The sequence below is a fragment of the Lycium barbarum genome, chromosome 5, assembly GCF_019175385.1.
Source record: "Lycium barbarum isolate Lr01 chromosome 5, ASM1917538v2, whole genome shotgun sequence".
NCBI lineage: Eukaryota > Viridiplantae > Streptophyta > Magnoliopsida > Solanales > Solanaceae > Lycium > Lycium barbarum.
In genome coordinates, this window is record NC_083341.1 from 12,910,150 (window position 1) to 12,934,484 (window position 24,335).

General features: G+C 35.0%; 1 protein-coding gene and 1 long non-coding RNA gene across 5 annotated transcripts; one reads left to right on the forward strand and one right to left on the reverse strand.

Moving 5' to 3' along the window:
- Positions 1 to 248: 248 nt before the first annotated feature.
- On the forward strand, positions 249 to 2,116 carry LOC132640496 (uncharacterized). The gene is made up of 4 exons (XR_009582249.1): positions 249 to 335; positions 452 to 486; positions 1,129 to 1,244; positions 1,875 to 2,116. It is a non-coding gene; the product is annotated as an uncharacterized LOC132640496 (long non-coding RNA).
- Positions 2,117 to 13,749: 11,633 nt separating this feature from the next.
- LOC132640497 (ankyrin repeat-containing protein At5g02620-like) lies at positions 13,750 to 18,805 on the reverse strand. 4 transcript variants are annotated; one of them, XM_060357105.1, is made up of 5 exons: positions 18,080 to 18,805; positions 16,639 to 16,797; positions 16,249 to 16,284; positions 15,274 to 15,833; positions 13,750 to 14,667 (listed from the first exon to the last, which is right to left on the reverse strand). In XM_060357105.1, exons 1-5 carry the CDS (start codon positions 18,627 to 18,629, stop codon positions 14,041 to 14,043), a joined length of 1,932 nt encoding a protein of 643 aa, XP_060213088.1. In that variant the 5' UTR covers positions 18,630 to 18,805; the 3' UTR covers positions 13,750 to 14,040. The 4 variants fall into 4 exon arrangements, with proteins under 4 accessions (XP_060213088.1, XP_060213087.1, XP_060213090.1 ...); XM_060357104.1 differs by having other exon boundaries at positions 15,274 to 15,836; positions 18,080 to 18,804; XM_060357107.1 differs by lacking the exon at positions 16,249 to 16,284 and having other exon boundaries at positions 15,274 to 15,836; positions 16,648 to 16,797; positions 18,080 to 18,803.
- Between the last annotated feature and the right edge of the window lie 5,530 nt (positions 18,806 to 24,335).

Below are 24,335 nucleotides of genomic sequence, written 5' to 3' on the forward strand. Positions count from 1 at the left end.
CACTCCTCCGGTCCAGAAAGAAAGTCTTCGTGCACGTGATTGTCCTTTTATTCCTTCGGTCTCCGGTCTTACCGGTTTAACATATATCCGATTTTTACCGTATACAAAAGGGTGTGGAAACTTCCTACTGGGGTTGTTGATGAGGTAATCATCATTACGATTTTGAATACTCTTTCCTATTGTCTTTTTTTGTTTTGTATTGTTTTTATTTTTATTTTTAATTGCAACAAAATTTTCTCACCAAAAACAAAAAAAACACCAAATCTAATTCTTCCAAACAACAGGGGGAAGATATATGTGATGCTGCTGTAAGAGAAGTAAACGAAGAAACGGGAGTAAGTTCAATACTAGAGCTTCATACTAAGCTAATTAAATTTCTAACTATTATTTCATTTTATAAATCATTTATTTTTTATTTAATTCTTTTTGTCTTTATATTATGTTTTTTCAGATCAGAGCAGAATTTGTAGAGCTACTTGCATTCAGGTAATCTCCTATGCCTAAGAAGGGGAATTTTTCATTCCTGTCGGCCAAAGTTAATTACTCATGCCAGTTAATATATACACAAATAATGTAATTGTAAAGAAATGGATTGACCTAACTCAACCTCAAAAGCTAGCTTATGAGGGGAGGATTGCCCAAGTCCATATAAGGAGACCACCCATCTCATTAACCACCGATGAGGGACTTTTTTTCATTCTTCAACACCCCACCTCACGCCCAGGGCTGGACATCTGGAGCGTGGGCAATTTAACTCTGATACCATGTAAAGAAATGGATCATGGGCCTAACTCAACCTCAAAAGCTAGCTTATGAAGGGAGGATTGCCCAAGTCCATATAAGGAGACCACCCATCTCATTAACCACCGATGAGGGACTTTTTTTCATTCTTCAACAGTAATTATGTATATTGTATGTATATTTTTACTTTATATATAAAACATATATACATTTTCCTGCTATTATTTTTGGACAAAAAGGTAATTGCCCCTTTAATATATGAAGGTTTTTGAAGGATCTAGTACTATAGGGCACTAGGGATAGGGTTCCATAATTATTTCTTGTGCCATTTCCTTTTCTAAACTTAATTATTTACACAGACACTCAATTTTATTTGTATTACTACAGGCAAAGCCATAAATCATTCTTCGGGAAGTCGGATTTATTCTTTGTTTGCACTTTGCATGCTAAAACCGTTCTCTTATAAGATCCAGAAGCAAGATTCTGAAATTGAGGGAGCACAGGTGTGTACTGTCATTTCTCATTACTAATTATGACTGAATTTTACTTAGTTTAATCCTTGATACGATATAAAAGATTAATTAGTGTTAGTTATATTTATGCCATGAAAGATTTCTAATTGAATAGTTTTATTACTATTTAATAATCGCAGTGGATGCCTATGGAGGAATACGCAGCTCAACCTTTTAAAATTTTGATTTTAAAAAAGAAATTAAAAATAATCACTGCCATGTCATTTTTTGGTACAAGAAATTTGATTTTTTTCGGTGAATTGTGCTTCTGAGTAATTAACGCATAGTTCAGTGACTTTAATGAGATCAAAATAAAATAAAATAAAATTGTGGCTTTAATAATACAACACCGTAAAGTCTAGTGACTTTAGTGAGATGAAAATTAGTTTTATATCTCTACTGATACATAAGTAAAGTTTAGTGACCATTAGTGAAATTAACCCTCGAATTTTCCTTAAAAGATTAATTAGTTTTAGTTTTTTTCCAGTAGCTAGGGAAATTTTGTAGGTGAAATTCAATATGATTGGCTTTTAGTTTGATTATTATTAAACTAGATTTAAGTTTTATTTATGCCAAAAAAGACTTCTCCATGAATAGTTTGTTCGTCTTTCATACTTGCAGTGGATGCCTATGAAGGAATATGCAAATCAGCCTTTTGTAAAGAAGCATGAGATGTTCAATAAAATAGCAGAGATTTGCTTAGCAAAAAAGGCCAACAAATACAGTGGATTCTCTAATGTGCTTGTGACTTCTGGATTTTCTGATAAGAGGAGTTATTTGTATTTCAACCAAAAACAATTTACATTACCTGAAAATTAAGGATGCAAAGTAACCTGAGGTAATACAGTGGCTGAACCAGAGTTTGAAGTCTTGAGTTCCGAATTTTTCATTGAACACATAATTCGTGTTAGTTACTAGATTCGTAATTAATATTTGTATATATTCAATAAATTCCCTAATACAATACATGATTTTAAAAAGAAATTACTAAATTCGTCCGAACTAGCATATACTAGTCTAGACAGGAGATTGCTTAATCTTTTGTATAATAGATATTCTTTGTTCCGGAGAATCAAATTAAGAGGTTACTATAGTCAAGTTCAACTTCACGAGAAATAATGTGACCACTAAGCAAGCTACCATTTTTTTGTCTTGTTTAATCTTCTCTCTTTGTAATTCTTGTTACAAATGAAGAAGTTCTAGATAAGTCCCTAATGTTGTCTTTGCAGAAAAAGGCCATGTTTATTTGCTTTGAGCGAAAATAGAAAAATCGTTGAGTATAGTAATAACAAGAATTTAGTGCTAAATTGCCTAAATCAATGTTCTAAAAAGACGATTTATATGGAGTAGAATGTTCTATTTATCATGCCCGGCGTTAGCCCTAGGCACAAAAGTTCTTTTACATTTTTTTTTTAAAGAGAAAAGTCCCAAAAATACTCTTGAATTATTCGAATAGGTTACTTTTACTCCGTGTTACATTTTTAGCTTAAAAATATCATATCGTTAGTTAATTAGCTAGCAAATGCCCATCAACTAGTCAAATACCTCAAAAATATCCTTCCTGCTAATGGTTACTTTAAAACAAAGGAAAATAGATCAATTTTCTCTTGAACTATTTAAAATAGGACAACTTTACCTTCTACTTAAAGTTTGGAATAAATGCTCTTAATTATAAAAACTTGTGCAAACATTTATATGAGAGATTACTTTGATTATTTTAAATAAAGTTTTTTTACAAAATGCCAATTTATGTGATATAAGGTTTGATTTCCAATATTAATCTTTCAATTAAACGTTTATTCTATTATTTCCTCTCAAAACTATTAAAACCTTGATTGAAATCTGGGACAACTTAAAGTTACCAAGGTATAATGAAATTTGATTTCTTTTATCATATCATTCTTAGATTTAGTAAAATAAATATAATCATGTTATCATGTAGAAAATAGATTTTTAAATAGTTATCTACAAAAGGAATATGATTTCATGTTCAAAAGTAATAACTCATACCTAATGTATAAGGAACTAGAAGAAAAAAAACTATATGTCATCGTTTGTTGATGTATTTGTTAAAATATGAAGTCGTTATACTACTTATTTTCTTATGTTATTACTCCCTCCGTCACAATTTATATGATATAGTTTGACTAGGCATGAAGTTCAAGAAAGAAAGGAAGAATTTTGAAATTTATGGTCTAAAACAAGTCATAGATATTAGTGTGGCTGTAAATCATTTCATTAAGGGTAAAAGAGAAAGTTTTAAGTTAAATTATTTCTAATTAGAGAAATGTACCATTCTTTTTTTAACAGACTAAAAATGAAAGTGTATGACATAAATTGGGACACCGGGGGTAATTTTTCATACATTCAACACTTTCCTCCGACAAAAATTTGGGTGAAAATCATTTCCCCTCCCCAACTTTGCTTTAAAAATCACTCCCCCCCCCCCCCCCCCCCCCCACCCCAACTAAACAATATCTTATGCAATGTCTATTTTATCCTTTATATTTTCAATTCTTCATCTATATAGTATCTATTTATATTAAACATAATATTTATTTTTCTTAACCTAGGTATTTATAAATTTTTACTTAAGCTAACATTTTAAGTAGAATAAACCTTTAATGAATTTGTCACTAAATAAAATGCTATTTTTATGATTATTATTTTAGCATTATGTGCATTAAGTATATTATATGTATATAGATGCATGTTTCAATACTCTCGTATTCTCTATACATAGATAAACAAGTTTTGTTTGTTAATTATGGAGTATTTTCTACATTATAATTTAAAATTAATTCACGATATAAATAGATAATCTTTTAGGAATCTATCATAAAATATATGTCTATTTCTTTAATTATTTTTGTATTACCTGCATGTCTGTAAAGTTATTATTACATGTTATTTTCACTTGTATAAAAAAATATAGTTTTGATTGTTATTAATAAAATTAATTTTCTTAGTCTGCTCATTTATTTTATTATAGAACGTCATTAACTTATATACTCAATAAGTATTTTTCACTTTTTTTTGTCTAAAAAATAGTACTATATTTCTTATTTTCATAGAAAATTTGTTACATAGATTAAAAAATAATTATATCATTATTTTTAAAAAGTAAAATAAAAAGACATGCTGATAATGTGGTTAAAATAAGTATTTTAGAAATTCAATTTGGAGAAAGGTGTTAAAATCGAGACATGGACGAGAATTTAGAGAGACAAGAATAATGAGAGAATTCTTTCTGCTCTGTATTCATCATAATGACATTCTTATATAGAATTAAAGTCCTCCTTCTCCTAGTTTAATAAGGTAACCCTATTCTAATAGGACTACACATCCTATATTACCATAATTATAGTTTCACCATAAATAAAACTATTACAATTAGACTAGAATAGGGTTCTATACCCCTGCACCCTCAAGTTGGTGTATGAGGGTCTCGAATGCCAAACTTGTCAATCAAATATTCATGCTGCGATTTGCCCAAAGACTTTGTAAACACTGTTGCTACCTAATTTTTGACCTCCCATAATTTATTTTAATTATCCAGGGTCCTTGGATGTAAAACGGAGTAAAATGTGTGTTTCCTACAAGTCAAATGATTTTATAAAACTATTTAGATAATATTTTGCCATTTCATCTGGCAAAGTAACTTCTATAACATTATAAATCATTTGGAAATTGATTTACACATTTGTATAATTAAATACGAAAATATTTGCTAAATTTAATAAAAAGGGCAACTTCAAACAATGGCTCACTTGGGAAGCTATGGCAAAAACCTTCATGGAAAGGTTTCGATTAAATGTCGAAACAATGCCTGACCGATACTACCTCGATAAGGTCAAACAAAAGTCAACTAAAAACTATAGAGAGTTCGCCAGCCGGTAGAGGACCGAAGCAGCCCGTGTGTAGCCACCGATGTGTGAGGGAGAACTGGTCACCGTGTTCATCTGATCACAAGAACCGAATTTCTACGATAAAATGTTGTCCGTGACTGGAAAGCCATTTGCCGAATTGATCAAGATGGGAGAGGCCATAGAAGATGCTCTCAAATCTGGCAAAATCATAAACGTCTTCAACAAGGCATCTGCCCAAGCTACTGTGGGGGTCTTCCGCAAAAAGAAAGATGACGTGGCAAGCATATCTCACACTACAAGCCCAAACACCAAAAGGCTAGAATAACCACAATCTTCTCATCAAACTCCACCTCCTGTAAATTACTCGACTTCTCCTTACAGCCTACGCCTGTATTCTACACACAGCCAAGCTTCACCACTAATGTGCCACCTCACGTAGATCCATCGAGTGTCTGAGTATCCGCTCCTACTTACCAACCACCACCGCAATAAACTTATCAACCACCACCACAACAAAATTATCAAACAGCAGACCATGCTTATCGACCACCACAAAACAACCCGCCACAAATCTATCAAAATCATCCACCTCGGAACTGCCAAAATCAACCACCACCACTAGTATACAATGCTCCACGTCCTGCTTTCGAAAGGAAGCCAGCAAGAGAGTTCACAACACTGCTTGAGCTAGGGACCCGACTCTTTGAAAGGATACACGCCGCATGCGTCATCCAGAATTGGCTCAGCCAAGGAACAGGTTTTTTCCGAGCCAATCAAACCTGCGCCTATCACTTAGGAGCCAATGGGAATAGTACGGAAGATTGCATAAATCTCAAACATGAATCCAAGATCGGATCGACAAAGGAGAGATCATTCTGGAAACTGCAGCTCCCAATGTAAATATCAACCCGTTGCCCAACCACGGAAACAACAGGGTCTATATGATTGAGAAGAACGAGGACTGGATAGCCTGTAGGGCATTAGTCCCCAAGACAGTCAAGTCCATCGAACAGATAACAAATTTCCTCACACTCTAGGAGCATCTTCATTTCAATGTCCTGATCCCGACATCGAAGATTCGCCAAGCTATGCCAGTTTTCAAGACTTTAGTCCTCGCCCCGGTGATAGCCTAGGTGACACAACAGACAGTAGCTGCTCCCAAGAAACCAGTCGCAGTGAAAGAAGCTAGGGCTAAAGGTATGACTAGCTCGAGAAGATGTTACACTCCTGAAGAGCTGACTCAAAGCACTGCAAGAAAGGAAATCACCCAGAAAAGGGCAATAACTAAAGGAGAAGCAGAAGATTTCTGGCGGCGTATGCAGCCAAAGGATTGTTCAATTGTTGAACATCTGAAGAAAACACCGACATAAATATCAGTGTTAGCATTACTGGTCAGCTCGCCGCCACACAGGCAGGCTCTTATGAGAGTATTGGATGCCACATAAGATCTGCCAGGGCTAGTAGCTCATGTCATTGGAGAACACAAAATCTAGTTCTCAAAGAAGTTTTTCCGGCTGAAGGAACCACCCATAACAAGGCTCTATATATCACTTTAGAGTGTTGTGACAAAGTGATAGAAACAATACTTGTGGATAATGGGGCAGGGCTCAATATCTATCTTTTAACCATACAGACTCAACTTGGTTTTGATGTTGCAAAGTCCGTCAGAGTAGGACGAATGTCAGGGCATTTGATAGGTCCCAAAGTGATACTTTAGGAGAGGTGGACCTGCACATCCAAATAGGACCTGCCTCTTTCACAACATAATTTCAATTCATGGACCGTCAATTATAACTTGCCACTGGGAAGACCATGGATACATTCTGCCGGTGCCGTACCATCAACCCTGCACCAAACAATGAATTTTGAGTGGCAAGGCTAGGAAATCATGATCACAGCTGAAAAAGATACACAAAAAAATCCTTATAACATCATACCAGTGATCGAACGAAACCCAACCGGATCATACTTCCACGTGGTGGAATACATCGGGGCAGCCCACGCTGAGGAAAAGGTTGAAAAGCCAATGCATGTAGTCTACCAAATGATTGCCTCCACGATGCTGAGAAATGGTTTTGTTCGATGCATAAATTATGACATAACATGCACGCAATATGACAGCTCAAGTCATGTAAAACTGAGGTATATTAATCTCCTGACCAGATGTCGGCATAATCTGGATCTCCCAAATTGGCTCCTACGGCCAACCCGAAATAGTAATTCTGTTCCATGAGAGTATTGATTGGCTTAATTTCCAATAATCCAGACTTAGAGATTATATCCAAAGCATATTTTTGTTGACAGAGAAATAAGCGATTGGTCCACGTGCAACTTCAACTCCCAGATGTACTTCAAAGGGCCCAAATCCTTCATGTGAAAACATGCGCGGAGATAGTTTTTGAAATGTTCAGTGGCACTGTGGTTGTTTCTGGAGATAATCAAGTCATCTGCATAGACTAAGACGTTAAGTTACATACCTCCTAAGTGCATCATGAAGAGAGAGTAATTCGAGTACGACTGTTTGAACCCATATTTCATCAAAGCAGTTGACAATTTCGCAAACCAGCATCGGAGAGGGGAGGGGTTGTTTCAAACTATACAAAGATTTCCAGAGTCGACATACTTGCCCTGGACTAGGAACACAAAATCGCAGTGGCAATTTCATATAAAGTACTTCCTCCAGAAGGTCACCGTGTAAGAAGACATTATGAACATCTATCTGATGCAACTCCCAATTTCGCGCAGCTGCAATTGCCAGGAAGGTCCGAACGGTTACTACCTTAGAAACCGGAGCAAATGTTTCTTTTGTAGTTAATTCCTTCCTCCTATTTATGTTAAAAAAATGACCAATTGAGCTTTATATCGCTCGATTGTGCCATCAGATTGTACTTGATCTTGTACAACCATCTACATCTGAGTGCTTTCTATCTGGTGGCAATGTTTCTAATGTCCAAATTCCATTATCCTTTGATTCTTGGATCTCTTAATGTATGGCTTTTCTCCAATGTTTCTGTGACACTCCGTAAATCCGAGTTAAGTGTGAAAGGCTCTTGGAGGATTGGACTTCACTGTTTTTGGTTAAAAGTAAAATACGGCCCGTATTTTAAAATATGGTCCGTTTTCCATAGACGTATTTCACCACCTTCCTAGGTTGGTCACTGTTTGATATCATAAAATATGGCCAGTTCCCTAAGACTGTTCACTGTTTTGTTAATTGTTAAATACGGCGAAAGTTTACGGCCCGTATTTTGAAATATGATCCGTATTCCTGGGCGTATTTCACCAGCCGCCAACTGTGTATATAATAGCGGTGACTCAAGCTAGGGTTTTTGGTACACTAATATTAAGAATCCTCTTATTAAACCGAACGATCATCCACAACAATAAAAAAAAATATGAAGCACCACAAGAAGAAAGGGTTCATTACGGTCACCATAAATCGTAATGAATAATTTAAAAAATATCCAAAGCTATATTATCACTAAAGGAAAGCACACTTCTTGTTTGCTTTACCCTTTGACATATATCACATTCTGTATCTGATCCAATACTACTTTCTTTTAGGCCTAATGTTGTAATAACTTTGTTACTTACGCTGAAGGATGACCTATCTTACCGTTTGTGCCAAAGATTAAACCAATCAACTGCCTTTGTCTTCATAGCTCGTATCCGTGGCACATTCCGAATATAGTAAAGTCCATCTCGACGCTCACCCTTTCCAAGTAGCTTCCTTAGGTGGGTTCCTCTATAGCACACATAATTTTGTTAAATTTCACATCACAATACAAATGATCAATAAGTTGTGACACATAAATTAGATTGAAAGTGAAAACAGGAACGTAAAAGACATCCTTCAACCAAATCCTGTTATTTAGCCTGGTTGTTACTGCCCTCATGGCCACTGAGCTACTTCCATCTGGAAGCCCAACTGGACACTTAGGAATGTCCTGCTGATTGCTCAGTTCCTCTACCTATCATATGATTGGTAGATCCGGAGTCAATAATCTAGGATACGTTTTTGGTCTTACTATCCATTTTGCCGTTTGGGTTTATTCGTTGGGAACTCAACACGTGAATCACAATCTTCCAGATCTCGTTGATAAAATTGTGAGGTCCTGTCCCGCCTGTACTCACCTGTCCTTTCACCTCCTGAGTTCCTTTTCTAATAACTACAGCGTTAGTGCGGTAGTTGCCTCTTCTACGATCAGTTCCCGGTCCACCCTTTGCTGTCATTGCTATCCTCGTAGTCTTCCTTCGATTTTTGTCTCTTTTTGATTTCCTGGCTACCAATCCGGATAACTAATGAGTCGAAAACATCCATCCATAATGTGTTCGTATCTTTTGAAATATGTGTAGAAATGCACCATCGTTTTTTCCTTCACCTTGGTCACGGTAAGAGTTTCCCCCTTGTACAAAAGCCATGATTTCACTCTAGTCCTCCATTTTTCATGTGATTCCTCTCACACGCTCTTTTTGCCCTAGACGAATAGACCTTGTTCAATGATGGCAACAGTTCCTGGGCCAGTATGTTGGACCTCACCATTCCATACGTTGTCTCATCCAATCCCATGAGGAAAAGATGCACTTTTTCTTCTTCTCTTTGGACTTCTAGGACCGATCCTAGATTGCATGTGCACGTTCAATACGCACAAGTTGGAATCTGTTCGTAATTCACCAATTCCTCTCATAGCTTAGTGAGTTTTCCATAGTAATCCACTACGGTCCTTCCCTTCTGCTTGCATTCCGTAAGTTTTGCCTTTAGTTGCTGCATCCGAGGGCTGTTAATAACAGCGAACCGCTCTGGGATACTCGTCCATAATTCTTCTACTTCCTCTTTATGTGAAATCTTTGAGCGAAGAGTTAGTTCTATAGTGTTGCGAATCCACGACACCAACAATGAGTTTATAGTCCACCAATCTTTCAAGTCCAGCAACTCTTCATCCGGCTTCTTGATTGCACTGTCAATGAAGCCAAACTTCTTTCTTATTCTTAGGGTTGTCCTCATGGATCTAGCTCATTCTTCACAATTTTCACCCTTCAATTGGACTTGTGTCACCACAATTCTAGGGTTATCATTCGACATATGTCGTAGGGAGAGATTGTTTTTCTTTGGGTTTTGTTTTCTTTACCGGCAATTCCTTTGCCGTCATCGCCGATTTCTTCACCGTCACCTGCCATTGTTTTAGGATTTTTGTGTTCTTTCTAACGTGGCTCTGATACGATGTTAAATCGAGACAGGAACGAGAATTTAGAGAGTCAAGAATAATGGGATAATTCTTTCTGCTTTATATTCATCATAATGATCTCCTTATAAGAAGTAAGATCCTCATTCTCCTAGTCTAATAAGCTAACCCTATTCTAATAGGACTGCACATTCTATATTACCATAATTGCAATTTCACCATAAATAAAACTATTACAATCATAAGACTAGAGTAGGGTTCTATAAAAGGGGGTAAAATATCTATTGTTCAAAGTTGAGGGGAGGGTTTGATTTTTAAAGCAAAGTTGAGAATAGTTTTCACCTAATTTTTTTAATGAAGGAATAAGGACAAAACTGTCCCATTGAGTATGGTTCAAGGGAAAAAATGGTTCCTTTTGTCTTGTTTTAGAACCGTCAGTAAGAACGGTATTTTTGAGCTATTTGGTTAATTGAAAGACATTTTCAGTTAATTGACAATCAACAAATGCACTTTTTTTTAAAAAAAAATTGATCTATTTCGATAGTTTAGAGATGCTTTTAACCCTTTTCTCCTTATTAAATAATAAATAAATGTCAATAGTTTGGACTTGCAATGTTACGGTACAATCGTCCAGTTGGGTTTCCTTCACTTTCATTAACACAAAATAACTAGTATAGGCAGATTTTCCCAGATATTTTAATTAAAAATTTAATAGCACCCTAAATTTGGATACTTATAAAATTATAATATAATAGCGTAAATCATTCAATAGAAAAGGGTCCAATCTACCTCTATACTATATGAAATTAACTTACTTTGTCTTTCTTTATACGTTGGGTACTCTAATCTTACATCACTACTAGGAAAGTCTCATTTTTGCTCTAAAGCAAAATTGAGAACAATTTTAAACCATTAGAAAGCTTAAATTGGACTTTTTCTTTTCCCTCAAGGTATTTTGACATTCGGAGTCCACCAATTTTACAACATTCAATCTTTTCAAAATTTTAGGTTCACCAACTTATGTGTGACATAAAATGTGTCGGCTAAAATGGTTTAGTATTTCTAGTCAACTTGGTGATACATATAATAAATTATGAATAATTAATTAGCACTACTCTTTTTACCTTCACATTTTTCTCTATTTCTTGGGTGCCTATCGACTACGAGGAATATACTGCCAAGGTATGCTAGCTAGCTAGGCGAGAATAGGGATTGGGGTATGGCAGGGTGGGGCAAGACCAGCCTTGACACGTTAAGATTTTGACTCGCCCTACCTTGCTCCGTTTATAATTTTTGAAAATTTGCCCTGTCCGGTTTAGTCTCTTTTTCATTTTTTTCTCTTTATTTTTTATTTTGTAATATTTTAAACTGATTAAGTTAGTGTTTTTGATTTGTAAAAGAAAACTTACATGCTATGTTAAATGGGAATTGACGATACATACTTAAAAAGATCATTTTACATATCTAACTTCAACCAAAAAATACTAGTTCAAAAACGTCTCCATGCTTATCATGGTTGTTAAGTGATACCCTTTTTTTTTGTTTTTTTTTTTCTTTGCAACGGTTGTTGTGATAACAATTTGAACCTAGTCCTCAGTTTCTCACTTATTCAACTGAAAAATACATAATGTACTAAAACACATGTTATTTTAATTCTAAGTTCCAATTGAGAAAAACCGCTGAAAATGAATAAAATAAAAATGGATTCATGCCATTCTATTTCAATGACAAGGTGAAACACTTAAAATTTTCACATTCAAAGAAAAAAGAATTTGACCAAAAAATTTGATTGCGTTCGAAGATTAATGCTGTTGTGGAAGACATTTGGCCTGCCCCAATTAAAATTTGGACTAGCTTGCCTACTTATACTCACCACGTGGTTTGTACTTTTACTCAAATTTTTGGGAACTTCAAAATAAATGCCAAGTTTCATTCCATTTTGGAGAAGTTGTAGACAACTTGATGATTCCAAGCTTTGCCTGTGTAAATTAGCTGTATTGACATGTACAAATGAAATTGCTGATCTAGTAATCTAGATCACTTCATCTTAATGCCATGTACAAATGGAATAGCTGACCTAGTTGCCTCTCTAGTTCACTTATGTTTTAGATGATGTATATTTCCTACATTGTTTTCCTTGTCTGTGTATGAAGATCCACGCAAACAAAGTCAAATTAATCACATCATTAATACCTTGGAAATGCTACATTTGCTTGCTATGTGGCATGTTTTTGGTTTGATGTGTCACTTGATACATGATTTGAGTCCCTCAAAACCCTGAGAGAACCAAACATAAAAAGAGAGATATATTCTTTAAATTAAGTCTATCAATGTGTGTGTGAGTGTCTGAAAAACCAAGAATGACTCAAGAAAATGTGAAGTTTCTTCTAGGGGTTTGGTTGGTCTTACTCTACTTCTTTTCAAGTGCTTTTGGTAGCAATAATACTCAAGATAATGTTCAAGGTGCTTATGCAGATGGCATATCACCACCACATGAACAAAGTACTTGTACAAATTGTACAATTTGTCCATATACTTGCCAATCTCCACCGCTACCACCACCACCACCACCTTCTGGCTACCAAAGCTACGGTGTTCCACCACCTACCGCTTATGGATCAAATTGTCCGCCAGCTCAGCCTGTTACGCCGTGCTACCCACAGTATAACTATGGACCTCCCCCACCTTACTACTACTCTGGTTCTTCAACTCTAATGCCTTTTATCAAGCTCTTTGCTTTTGAGTGGTCTTCTGCTATTTTAGTCCTTTTTATCCATTATGTTGTTAGTGTTTGAAGCTTCAAGATGATTTCAAAGCTCTATTTCTCATAAGTGTTTTCTCCTCTTGTTAAGGAAGATATTAGTTTAGTAAATATCTAACGTCTTGTTGCAGAGTCTATTTCTTATTTTCAAGAACATTGTATATATCTTTGTTGTGGGCAAGTTGTATTGAACTATATATGATTTAGTACTTTTTGTTAAATGTATCCTTTCATTTGAGCTATTGTAATTTCATGTCTCAACTGTTCGTCTGGCTAGGCAATTCAATGTCCCTTTAATGTAATTAAGTTCTATTGCTCTTTTATATATTGATGCATTGAAAAATCTAATTTTCATTTATGACCTTTCCCACATAAGGGTGAGAGAGTTAAGCATCGTGAGGCGTGAAACAATCACGTACTAAACGAAACTACATTCACTTTCCATAATTGACAAAAGGTTGTTCGTGCACATGGCCTGATTTTCGTAGCCTATCAATTCGTTCCACAAGTGTACCATTTTTTCTTACTTTTTTTTTGGGCTCATTTCTCGGACTATGAGCCTCGAATGTTGCAGATGTAAACTCGAACGTTTGCAGATCGTTATAGCATATAACGATCTGCAACATTCGAGTTTCATAGTTTAGAAAATGCAACTCACATAGAAAGCATAGTAAGTTCCAAGAAAGCCAAATCAAAGTGAGTTTGGCATAGATATTAAACTTGACAACTCTCATATATGCTTCAATAAGAAGAGAACTTAACAAACATACATTCATTGGGAACACACCCCTACTACCAGAATACATTTCAAGGATACAAAGACTACTGTGAAGATTCTTGGTTGGACTAAATCCCCTTTATGTATCAAACACAAGAGCTATCACATATTTTGTTACTAATAATAGGATGTGGAAATGCCAAATTTAGTAGATTCAGACTAATAGAGACTGGAAGAGCTTGGCAAAGCGGAATTTCTAGGCCTTCCTGATAAAATAATCTCGCATATCCCTGGCTAGTTTCCTTAATGAGTAGTTGAAGTTCTTCCATAATGACACATACAGAGGAAAATATGAAACTGCAAAGATGGTCACAGGTAGGAATGCCATGGAAGATAAAGCAATTTTTGTCCACCTTTCCTTATAGTGAATCATCAAGATTATAGTCGACGCGAATGCTAACATCATCATCGACACAGAAAGAATTAAGAGGGTAAACCCCAGAATTAACTTCTCAGAAAGCGACCGCCTGAATTCATGCATCAGAAATGAAGAGGTAAGAATTGAGAGAAAGGTGATCATTGAGGTCAAAGCAAAGGTAATGGAGAGCACATCTCCAATGGTGAAAATCACGAAGAATGGATGGTCCATGAGGACGGGATAACCAGTGCTTTGATTTGGGCCACCTGGAATAGTATAGGCTGCTGCAAAAGCCACTGTTGCAATGAGCACAGCAACTATTGTACAGTTCTCCGCAGTGCGTTTAAGCCAGTCTTTTGCTTCTGAACGAAGTGTAGCATTTGCTTTAGTGAATAACTCTTCTGCCGTCTTGCCATCTTTGTTAATAATTTTGAAAAAATCAGCTGAGCAGATATTTTTCACATGCTGCAGGGACAGTAAAACTACTAAGTCATATACCATGCTAAGACATAACTAAAGAAATAGAAGTGTAAGAATAAGGTAGCTCATGCTATTCAATATGATATTAGCACAAACAGAATGTCCTGGGTGTCAGTCTCAGTATCACCTATGATTAGTGATAAAGAAATGAATCTTAAGCCTAACTCAACCCCAAAGCTAGATCCTTACACCCCGGACGCTCAGTACTGGATATCTGGAGTGTGGACAATATAAGACGAGAGGCCCAACATTGGAAACAATGTGATAAAAAAATAAATTTTCGGCCTAACTCAACCTCAAAAATTAGCTCATGAGGTGAAGATTGTCAAAGACCATATAAAGAAATCAATTTCTCCTCATCCCACCGATGTGGGACTCAAGAATTAGAAGACTTAGCCCATGCAAAAAAGAATCTACTCCACATGAAAGGCATAAAGAAAGTTAAATAAAGAGAAGTGTTCTCTGTGGCAAATTAAGTTTTCAAATGAGATTATTTACGCACTTTAAGATGCTAATAAACTTAAATTAAATGACTTAAAAATCCTTGACATTTGACATCATTTTGAAAGGGGAATCAAGTATTAAGTTTACCTCAAACAAGAGCAAATTCTCTTGCAACAGCAGAGCAGGGCTTCTCATATCTGCAATTTCGGGGTCCTCTTTTATACCAACCATGTGCAATATGGAATTTCCCTTATGAGTGATTTTTCTCTTGAGTCTCCTCATTGGCATATCCATTTTCTCAACTATGTCAAAGATTTGCATCTGGCGGTACTTGATCGCGACGTGCAAAATGTTACGACCTTGACTGTCAATATATTCCACAGCTTGAGGATACGTTTTCAATATCTCCTCCACAATTTCCGTGCAACCTGATTTGGTTGCTAAGATCAATGGTGACTCAGCCACTTTTGTAACAGCTTGTCCTTCTTGTGCAACAACACGTTGATCCTCTTTTTCTTGGCCTTTTGAAACATCTGACATTAGTCTATATTTGTGATATCGAGGTTTGACCTTATTTAATGCAGACTCTGAATGCTCCCAAGAAGTATCCTTTGCTATCAAGAACTTTGCAAGTTCAAGAACTAATTCATGTCTCTGCTTTTTCTGACGCATGGACTCCACCATAGGCACTCTATAACATTTTTGAGCTTCTGAAGTAAAAAGAAAAAAGAAAAAAGAAGAAAGGAAAAAAGAAAAAAGAAAAAAGAAAAAAGAAAAAAGAAAAAAGAAAAAAGAAAAAAGAAAAGATTTGATGAGTAATGTTGATAAGGTGCTTCTTGTAGACGTGAAATAGACTGAAAGAAGTAGCGTGTGTCAGTGAAATAATTGCTAGAGACAAATCTATGATCTCTAGCAAGTAGGTTTAAAATGAGCGTGGTCTTATTACATGTAACGGTTTAAATTATTTTTGTATATGTATACAAATATTTTAGCAAAAAGTAATGGTGTATTTGAACCTGTCCTAGATCCGCCACTGGAGTGATGAATGCCTTGTTATTTCAAAAGAAACATAAAAGGCTATATTCTAAAGTTCTTAAATATATAGGGTATATGGAGTAGTACCTTCCCTCTCTGTAGCCTCATGTTCAGTTGAAAGACCTAAGTAATTAAAAATATTCTTAAAGCATGGAAGACACCTCTTCATAGGAAAATGGTAGTATTAAAATATCACAAGTACCATAACAATGTAGTCATGTAGAGTCTACTAATTAACCTAAATTCTTGTTAGATCGATTCAGATAATGAAACTGACAAAGCTTAATCCCAAATATGGAAACAACTTACGGTTGAGTGCATCATTATATTCATTGATACAATCTAAAGACAAAAAGTAGAACAAGCTATGATGTCTCGAAAAATTCAACTACTAGGTGGAGTTCAAGTATTCCATCAGTAAAAATCATCCCTAGCTGTGTAAATATTTAGATTATGCCAGTGTAGCAAGTAGAGTACCTATCGTACGAGTGTAAATGGATCTCTTGATAAAACTATAATTCTCCCCACTTCCAAATGCTTGTCGGTTGCATGCAAGAAGTTGAAGAGCAGTCATTCCATCTGCATCTCGTTGATCGACCAAATAATCATACTTTTTAGCAATCGACAGGGCCAAATCTGTAAGATTAAAGTAACTCAGCATTTGACCACTAGCAAATTGAACCAAGCCTCAGTTAGGAAGAAAAAAAAGAAGCAAAATCGTAAAAGATATGCCAGCAGATAGCCTACTCCGCTTTTTAACAAGGTTAAGGCATGACCTACAATATAGAAGAAGCAACAAGTCCTAAAATGGAGAAACCAGTGGTAAAGCCAAGAATCGAAAAGGAGGATTCATTAAGAGTGTGTTCGGTATGGAGGAAAATGTGTTCTTGGAAAATAAATTAATTTCTACTTATTTTCATGTTTGATTGGTTGGTAGAAAACAACAATTTTCGAAAAATACCACCCATGCCCCACTAACCCCACCCCAACCCCACCACCCCATACCACACCAATCCCCACACCCACCCACTCCCACCCAACCACCAACCTCCAACCACTTCATCTTCACCCACCCTACCCCACGCCACCGCTCTCCTCCTACCCACCCACCCCTTTTCAAATTTTCTATTTCATATATTTTATTTAACTTTTACAAAAAATCAGAATTTTTTTCTCATCCACCCCACCACCACCCACCCCCACCCCCAACACCAAATTTAACCACACAAGCTTTCCATTTTTATAATTTTTTTATAAAATTAAATATGAAGTAGAAAATTTGAGAGGGGGAGGGGGATAGAAAATCAAAAAAGAATTTTTTTTCAAAACTTTTTTAAAAAAAAAAAAATTAGAGGGAGTGGTAGGGTGTGGGGGTGGTGTGGGGTGTCGTAGAAAACCAAAAAAAAAATGGGGGGTGGTAGCGCGCGCGCGGGGGGGGGGGGGGGTTGGGGGTGTGGTGGAGGTGCGTGGGGTTATGCTAGTTGTTAGGGGTTGGTGGCTGGGTGGTGTTAGGGTAGTTAGTGAAATGTCATTTGTGGACTTATTTTCCCTACTTTGATTAAGAAAGTCATTTTCTCCATTTTTAATGAACCTGTTTTACTAAAGAAAATGTTTTCCAAAAACTTTAACCAAACGAACATGAGAAAATTGGAAAATATTTTCCTTCATTCCGAACACACCCTAAAATTCAAGAACTCCACATTTGGGATTCAAACCTGCTACCTAAAGCAATTTTTGTGGCGCCTTTGCTACTACAGTAAAAGTTATGTCAACGGAATTCAACAACTTATATTTCTGGAAAAAGGGTAATTAAACCTCTCTCGGACTATATAGCTCTGGCCTGGTTAGGACGATAAAATAGGTTTGAGGACCCATTGATCAAAGAAAAGGGAAAGTCCTACGAGATTTTAAAACTTACCAAAGTGCTCAGAGCGTACAGCAGCATGAAGAATTGTGGCTCCACCATGTTTATAATAACAAGCCTCTCTCTCATAAACATCAAAAAGTTGATTCACTTGTCCATCAAGAAAATCAAACATCACTGCATTCCCATAATGAACAGCACGGAATAAAGCAGTCTCTCCATCCTTATTGCGCATACCAAGCAAATCAGGTGCTCCATCCAATGCTCCATCCAATATTATCTTTGCAGCTGAATCTAATCTGTTAAAAGTGGCTATGTCATGAAGAATGGTATCCCCCAAATCATTGCGATGCTTTAGTCCATCTAGAGGAAACTCAGGAAATCGCGTTTCCAACTCTTTAAGTAAACAGAGAACCAAATCTTTTTGTTTAGAGTAGGCAGCCACATGGAGAATTGTGTCATCGTGCACGGTTAATATATGCAATGGCCCCTCTTGGAGTTTTTGACAGAGTTGTATAACTTCATTTGGTTCTTGCTTCATCAATGCATAGTAAAGCTCCTTATTGATGTTATGCTTTCTTTTATCTTCAGTTGAAATTTCCATTATAGAGTAACAGCTAGAATGCTTGAAGAACAGAAGATGTATGATTTAGTCATCCAAATTTCCTAGGACATATCACATATATAATAGAGATCCTTCACAAAATGATGTATATTGATTGTGACAGAGAATTGGAATCCCAAAAAGTTTTTTGGTAGGGAGACCGGGTTCAACTTTTTTAGGACATTATGAATGGAATATATTCATGCAGATCAATCCATTACTCAATAAATTGTTGAAGTGATACCAACTTGTGAAGAACCCCGGAGGTGACTGCAATGACCAGAAACCTCACAGATGAGCCTAAACGACGAGCAAACGCTAAAATGTGATAGGGACCCTTGAGATATCGTGGTGGCATCAGAGCCATATATGTCTTTGAAACGTCAATGCATAGGAAAGCAAAAATTCAAAAAGGTTGAAGCTTTTCTAAGAAGGAAACACCAAATTTTACAGATAGATAAGCAAGCAATCTTAAAAGTTTCGAAATACTAATGATTCTGAAGAAGGGATCGCATCAAACTTAAAACAATAAATTTCTATTAATTTTCACAAATTTGATCTTAGAGATGAAACCATGAGGCATCATTCAAAGAAATTGAATAGGGCTTAGGAAGGGTTTTGTAGATTAAACGGAACTCATTGCTTTCAGCTCGAATGACGTATACATATCCAAAAAAAAAAAACGTTAAAATGTATGCATACAATAATTACATTCATCCTGATTCCACTAATTTTTAATCTTGAATTTGCCTCTGGATCAAGGGTCAAGAAGCATGCTTTTTCAGCCATGAAGTAGGTTTGCATCCGCTATTGGTGCTAAGCCTTGGTGCCCTACACATGCTACTAGAAAAAGTGTGAATTACATGAGGATTATACTAAAAAATTCGCAGGTAATGTAGTTTACTGCGGATTTTCTTACCCCCCCCCCCCCCCCCCCCCAAAAAAAATCCCAAGTAAAAACCTTCGTGGGTAATTACCTGCGGAGTTTTAAATTACTTAGGGATTTTAAATCTACAGGTAAGTTAGCTTGTGAATTTTCTTGTGAAAAATACTAATAGTTTGCAAAAAAATTGGAAAAAAGATCGTGAACGAAAGAATCTTCTTGCGGATTTTTCCGCAAGTCCGCATGAAAATAATGCCGGTAATCCGTGGGAAATTTCTTTGACGAAGAAGGAAGATTAGATTAGCTATATTTAATTGTTAATTTAGTGCACCATCTTCCTCTCAGTTAAAATGTTCTCTTATGATTGCTGTATTTTTCTGAATTTCCCATACATCCAAATCAAATAAGTAGCCCAAATATTCAATCCTTGAGTTTTACACCCGGACAGTTGGCATCACAATTTCACTTCGGGAAGATCCCACATCCACTACTCTCCCGACTTCTCCTTATTGCTTATAAAAGTCAAATGTTTCTTGTTTCGGTCCGATGTGATACCAAGAGAAACCACATGCCTTACAACAACGCTCTTCCATCTACTAAATCAAATATATAAATAAGCATTTCTGTCTAATTCTTTTCGGGTTAATTGCATTAAACACTCGCATATTATGATTTAGTTTCGAATACAACTTATGTATTTTAAACACTTACACATCATATACTACGAAAATCTTATGTTTTCACCGTGAGTTGTATCCGTAATTCAGTATATCAAAACAAATAAATTAAATTATAGTATTTATTTTTTTATGAAATTTAGAAAAAAAAATAAGTATTTTAGTTGAAAATCCTTATTTATTGATTAAAAAAAGAATATTTTTAAGAATATGTATCTTTTGAAACTCTTAAATAAGAAATAATCACAATTTTAAGATGACTAGATTTTTTACATATTTGGCAAAATATTTTATCGCTTGAAACTCTTAAATATAATGATGTTCTTCCTATTTTTCTAAAAATATTTAAACCTCTTAGATAATAGAAATCGTACATGAATGATGCTTCATCTAACTAAGTAAATTTAAGATAACCTTACAACGGAGAATAAATATATAAATTAAAAACAAAATCATATTATAAAATACTATAATGGGATAAAAATTATGAATAACTTACCTGTTTAAAGTGCAAGAAAGTCATTGCTAATTGATGGTATATCTCTTAATAAGTAATTTGTGGTACTTACTTTTTATTAATTATATTTTAATATACTTCGCAACCAGTATACCTTATAGGAGGATTTAAGTGTAGGATTCAAATTAGTATAGGAGGTGCAAACATTTGGTTTTTAAAAAATTATGTCTCACTTGAAATATTTACAAATAAATAGATTTATGTAATTTCCTATAATTAAATTAAATTATTTTCAATGCATGTAAATATAAATTAATACTATACAATTAGGATATATAGTGAATTTTTAAAGTTTTTCCGCTTAATACAAATCTATCTATTGAAGGATCCACTTAAAATTTACAATCATATAAATGTAATTAAATATTTTATTTACTTAAAATTATAGTTAAATTATTCAATATAAACAATCTAGTACATTTCTAATGTTATTAGATCAAGAATAATTAGATTTATGAAAAGTATTTTGTTATTGAATTACTAACTAGAAATATCATTATGTATGATTTGCAATATTCAATCCAAAATAATATCAGAGTTTTAACTTTTATCTGAGATAAAATTTTAACTACATTTAAACTTAAATAAATTGATAAATATACAAAATATTTCCATAAATAATTAAATTAATTAAATATGATGATCTTATTAATATTTTCTTATAATTATTGCTTTCAATCACAATAACACAATTTCCAAGTAAATCCACAGACATGGAAATTCACAAAACAAATATTTCCTAACTATTAGTTTTGTCACTCTTTTTTTAAAAATTAAATGAGGTAAAATAATGCAAATAATATATAAATCTTAATATAAATTAGTATGCAAAAAATCTCAAGTTACAAAATTCGCATATAAACCTCTAGGTAAACAAATTGCTAGGGAAATATCCCACAAAATTCCTAAATACGTCTCCATGTAATATAGATTTCATGTAAATTCTCATAAAATAAATACCGAGATAAATTAACAAGAATAAAATTCTCTAAATAATTCTCCTGATAATAAAAGCCCCAAGTAAATTTCCAGAAAATATTCCCAGCTACAAACTCACAATATAAATCCCAGGTAAATTCCTAGGTAAATTTTCGGGGAATAAATTCCCGGCTAAATCCACATCTATAATATCCCCAAATAATTCCCTAGATATGCAAATCCCCCGATAAATTCCTAGGAATAAATCCCCAACCAAAATCGCAACACAAATATTCCCATGTAACAACACACTACAACTTGATTCAGCTAGACTCGTTTATCAACATATTTGGTGCGATTTTGTCTCTAGATACCAACCAAACCACAACATCGGAACAAGACCAGGGGGATTTGAAGCGTGTGCAAGAAACTTTACCTGAAGTATAAAATCTGGCTTTCTCAAAGATTCAACTCCATGGCAATGGTTTTCACGGCGTCTGGTGAGAGTTTGAGATGCGAAAAAGTGAATCCAAAGGAGAGAAGCTGTCCTCTTTACTTGGGTGAAGTCCGATTTAGTGTCGCCGATGTTGTTACCGGCGACTATCCATCGGATTCATGTTTCCAGAACTCTCCTATTTGGTCCTTTGATTTTTTGGTTGATGTCGGCTTCTAGTTGCCTTTTTTTTTTTTTTTGCTTTAAAAAAAAAAGAATTATCTCTAGTAAAATCCACTGGAACACTACCTGGGGATTTTATTGCGGTTTAAAAACAAATTAATAATTTATTTTTATTTGTTTGCTAACCTGCAGCTTTACATGCGGAAATAGTACTTGCGGATTTATCCCGAAGCAATCTTGCCCCGCTAGGCGGCTCCAATTTTACTTGTGGATTTTCTTGGGAAATTATTTACTGCAAGTAAAATATTCTTGAATTTACGAATTTTAGATTTTCGCATGTAAATCCGCAGGTAATTACTGCCAAAAATATTCCCAGGTAAAATCCCCAGTTAATTAGCAGTTTTCTAGTAGTATAACCCCCAAAATATTTTGGTAGGGATACCAGGTTCAACTTTTTTAGGACATTATGAATGGAATATATTCATGCAAATCAATCCATTACTCAATATATTGTTGAAGTGATACCAACATGTGAAGAACCCCGGAGGTGACTGCAATGACCAGAAACCTCACAGATGGGCCTAAATGACGAGCAAACGCTAACATGCGATAGGGACCCTTGAGAGATTGTGGTGGCATCAGAGCCATATATGTCTTTGAAACGTCTATGCAAAGGAAAGCAAAAATTCAAAAAGGTTGAAGCATTTCTAAGAAGGAAACGCCAAATTTTACGGATAGATAAGCAAACAATCTTAAAAGTTTTGAAATACTAATTATTCTGAAGAAGGGATCGCATCAAACTTAAAACAATAAATTTCTATTAATTTCCACAAATTTGATCTGAGAGATGAAACCATGAGACATCCTTGAAAGAAATTGAATAGGGCTTAGGAAGGGTTTTGTAGCTTAAACGCAATTCATTGCTTTCAGCTCGAACACGTATACATATCCAAAAAAAAGTTAAAATGTATGCATATAATCATATCACATCCATCCTGGTTCCACTAATTTTAAATCTTGAATTTGCCTCTGGATCAGGGTGAGGCAGTATTCGTTTTCAAGCATGAAGTAGGTTTGCATCCGCTATTGGTGCTAAGCCTTGGTGCCCTACATATGCTAGTAACTGGAGACAAGGGTTATAAACTTAATAGGCATTTGGACATGAACTGAGTGATATTTGAAAAAAAATAGTATTTGAAGTTGAAGTTGAAAAATAGGAGAATTTGAAAATCGTGTTTGAACATGCATTTCACTTGAAAAGAGACAAAAAAAAAAAAAGGAAGAAGAAATAAAATTCATGTCCAAACGGGCCATGAATTTAGGGGTATTTTCCTATTTTTAATCTAATAGGTGGATGGAAGGTATTTGTGAGCCTTTTCCTATACGTTAGGTATATTTTTGGCCATGATTTTTTTTTTCTGAAACAAGAGGTTATACAGCAGCGGGCAGCCCAGCGCTTAGTGGGACATAGTTCGCCTGCTAGATTCTTTGGTCCAATCAATATCGAAAATGGCGTGCATTATCTCGCTTAAATAGTGCGATGAAATTTATGAGTTCGCCCATTTTAAGCTTATACTAGCATCATAGTATATGTCTGTTATGAACCTTATCTCGTGTGACTCTGAAGAAACCTTCATATAGGGAAATGCTTGTGCTTTTAACTCATTTTAAGCTTATAGATTCATTGTATATACATGTATGCATAAAGAAAAACATTAGTTGTTGCAGTACTTTGATTAGAAACTAAAAAAATGTGGGTTTAGGTTTAAAGAAATGGGTTAGATTAAACGGGTCACCGGGTTTGGGTTTAAAAATGGGTGGATTTACTTTTAAAATTAAATAGTATATGTGGCCAATCATAATATGTCACATGGCTTTTTAAAATTGAAAAAGACCATAAAGTTTAGGGTGTTAGTTTGAGGGGTATTCTTGAACAAAAAAAAAAAAAAAAAAAAAAAGGTTAACGGTATTTTTAGATCAATAAGTGGATGAAGGGTATTTGTGAGCCTTTTTCCCATAGGTTAGGGGTATTTTTGGCCCTTTTCCGATTAATATATAACACAAAATTTTAGGAAAAACTTATATATATATATAT

What these genes read in the sequence shown, in the direction of transcription:
- LOC132640497 (XM_060357104.1), bottom strand. Translation starts at nt 18,629, where the DNA reads ATGGAAATTTCAACTGAAGATAAAAGAAAGCATAACATCAATAAGGAG. An exon ending in TGAGGCTACAGAGAGGGAAG is followed by an intron (nt 15,837 to 16,248) that starts GTACTACTCCAT and finishes TTTTTACTTCAG; the next exon opens with AAGCTCAAAAATGTTATAGA. An exon ending in AGAATTTGCTCTTGTTTGAG is followed by an intron (nt 14,668 to 15,273) that starts GTAAACTTAATA and finishes CTGTCCCTGCAG; the next exon opens with CATGTGAAAAATATCTGCTC.